Below are 2,262 nucleotides of genomic sequence, written 5' to 3' on the forward strand. Positions count from 1 at the left end.
TGTGGACCGATTCAACCAGCGCCTTGTCCTGGATAAAGGGGCAATCCTGACAAGTGGAAATAGTTTGTAAAGACGAGAGTGCTACAAGTACGCGAGCACACATCACCGAGCCAGTGGCGTCATTGTCCAGCTGAAGATGACCCAGCGGAACTTCTCACGCGAGGTATTTCTGTGCAACAGCTACGCCGGCGCGGACTGTGGTGGAAGGGTCCAAGCTGGATCATTGCAGATGAACAAAAATGGCCGAAGAAGCGAGACGTCACGAGTGTTACCGGAGAAGGTACAGAAGAGAAAGTTGTGTGCAAAGTTGCATCAGTTGACACACCATCAATAGAGCCCGTCACTGATGCCAAGAATTACAGTAGCATAACGAAGTTACACCGAGATGACGGCATGGGCGATGCGCTTCGTCTACAACTGCAGCGAAGCACCGAGGCTGACAGGTCAGCTAACGGCTGAAGAGATGTCAGCGGCTGCAACGTATTGGATCAGAACGATCCAAGCGTCAAGCTTTGCACATGATCAAGAAAGGTTACGTAAGGGCATGTCCCTGAAGCGATCGAGCTTGCTGTACCAGTATCCACCATACCTAGACGAGAACGGGATAATGAGGCTCACCGGCAGGCTTCAGAAATCAAGATCGGCGTACGAAGAGAAGCACCCGGCCATCCTACCAAGTGACTCTTACTACACGGTGCTAATTGTGTGGCAAGCACACAGGACAGTCCTGCACGCAGGGACACACGATACCTTAATGGAAGTACGGAATAAATTCTGGATTTCAAGAGGAAGACAGCTCGTAAAACGGGTGCTCCGAACCTGTACGGTATGCAAGCGTTTCGAAGGAAGGCACGGTTGTGAGGTTACGCCTCCCCTGCCTCAGGACCGTATCACGGAAGCAAGCCCCTTTTCTAACATTGGGATAGATTTTGCAGGACCGCTGCTAGTAAAAGGACCGGAGAACCCGATGAAGTCCTATATAGCAGTGTTCACATGCGCCACAACGAGAGCAGTTCATTTAGAACTGGTAACCAGCATGAAGACCGACAGCTTCCTGCGTTGCTTCAGAAGGTTTGCTTCGCGAAGAGGTCTGTGCAACACTGTCTACAGCGACAACGCCCCCACGTTCAAACGAAGCAACAGAGAGCTGAAGAAGCTTTGGCACGTCATCAAGGGCCAAGAAGTCGAAGACTATCTCGCCTGCAGTGGCATTAGTTGGAAGTTCATCCCCGTCGCTGCTCCCTGGTGGGGTGGTTTCTACGAGCGCATGATACGATCCATCAAGCAAGCGATCAGGAAAACGATCGGAAGAAGGTTCCTTGAGTTCGACGAGGTGGCGACTATACTTACGGAGGTGGAGGCGGTCATAAATTCGGGACCACTGACATATACTTACAGTGAGTTCAACGAGCCAACCCCTTTGTCACCTGCGTTGTTTCTAACAGGCCGACGGCTGACAGATCTCTCTGATGTATGGAAGACCCGACAGGAGATGTTACGAGAACTATGGCTTGCCTCGAGAAAAGAGTACCTCGGCGAACTTCGATCAGCGCATCTGACATCATCCCGACGTGGGAAAGAGTTCGAGGTTGGCGAGATAGTACTGGTGGGCAGCAAGAAGCCTCGACTGCTATGGAAGATGGGGCAAGTAGAGGCCATAAACCGAGGAAACGATGGCGGCGTTAGGTCCTGCACAGTCAGGACTACAAAGGGCCTCATCAAAGGAATAGCAACGAGGAACCTCTACCACTTGGAAGCACCGAGCAAGGTCGACAGCTGCGTCGTCCATTGGTGGCCGGGGAATGTTGAACATTTCTAGAGGTGTCGACATGTACATCTTCATCATCACTGTGATAGCGAGCGAGCACGCGATATCACATTCTGTTTTTCCTTTTTTTTTTGGTTTCATCACGCTCTTCAGACATAAAGCTACTGGCTATACTTTGTCCAAGTCTGCGTACTAGTTTTTACAAGTATTGACAATAAAGGCATGGGTTATCCTGATAAAGCGTGTGGGGTGGAGGAAGTCAATAACGTTATTAAAACATTGAATAGGAGAGCTGATAAGGGCATTGATTTTTTTTAATGTGGACATTTAGGAAACGTTGCAGAATTTAATCATAACTTCGTAACCTGGATTTTGAATGGAGCATTTGCATTGGGTGCTTTCCCAGATGCATGGAAAATTGGCAAGGTCATTCTGATACCCAAGAAGGAGAGCGGTTTATTGCACACAAATGATTTTCGACCCATTAGCATTTC

General features: G+C 49.4%; 1 protein-coding gene across 1 annotated transcript; it reads left to right on the forward strand.

Annotated features, from left to right (window-relative positions):
- The first annotated feature begins 385 nt into the window (after nt 1-385).
- LOC135371738 (uncharacterized) lies at nt 386-1,819 on the forward strand. Its single transcript, XM_064605706.1, has one exon. It carries the CDS (start codon nt 386-388, stop codon nt 1,817-1,819), a length of 1,434 nt encoding a protein of 477 aa, XP_064461776.1.
- The last annotated feature ends 443 nt before the right edge of the window (nt 1,820-2,262 follow it).

This window comes from Ornithodoros turicata, unplaced genomic scaffold, assembly GCF_037126465.1.
Source record: "Ornithodoros turicata isolate Travis unplaced genomic scaffold, ASM3712646v1 Chromosome12, whole genome shotgun sequence".
NCBI classification, from domain to species: Eukaryota; Metazoa; Arthropoda; class Arachnida; order Ixodida; family Argasidae; genus Ornithodoros; species Ornithodoros turicata.

Excerpts from the sequence above, each read along its gene's own strand:
- LOC135371738 (XM_064605706.1), top strand. The coding sequence starts at position 386 with ATGACGGCATGGGCGATGCGCTTCGTCTACAACTGCAGCGAAGCACCG.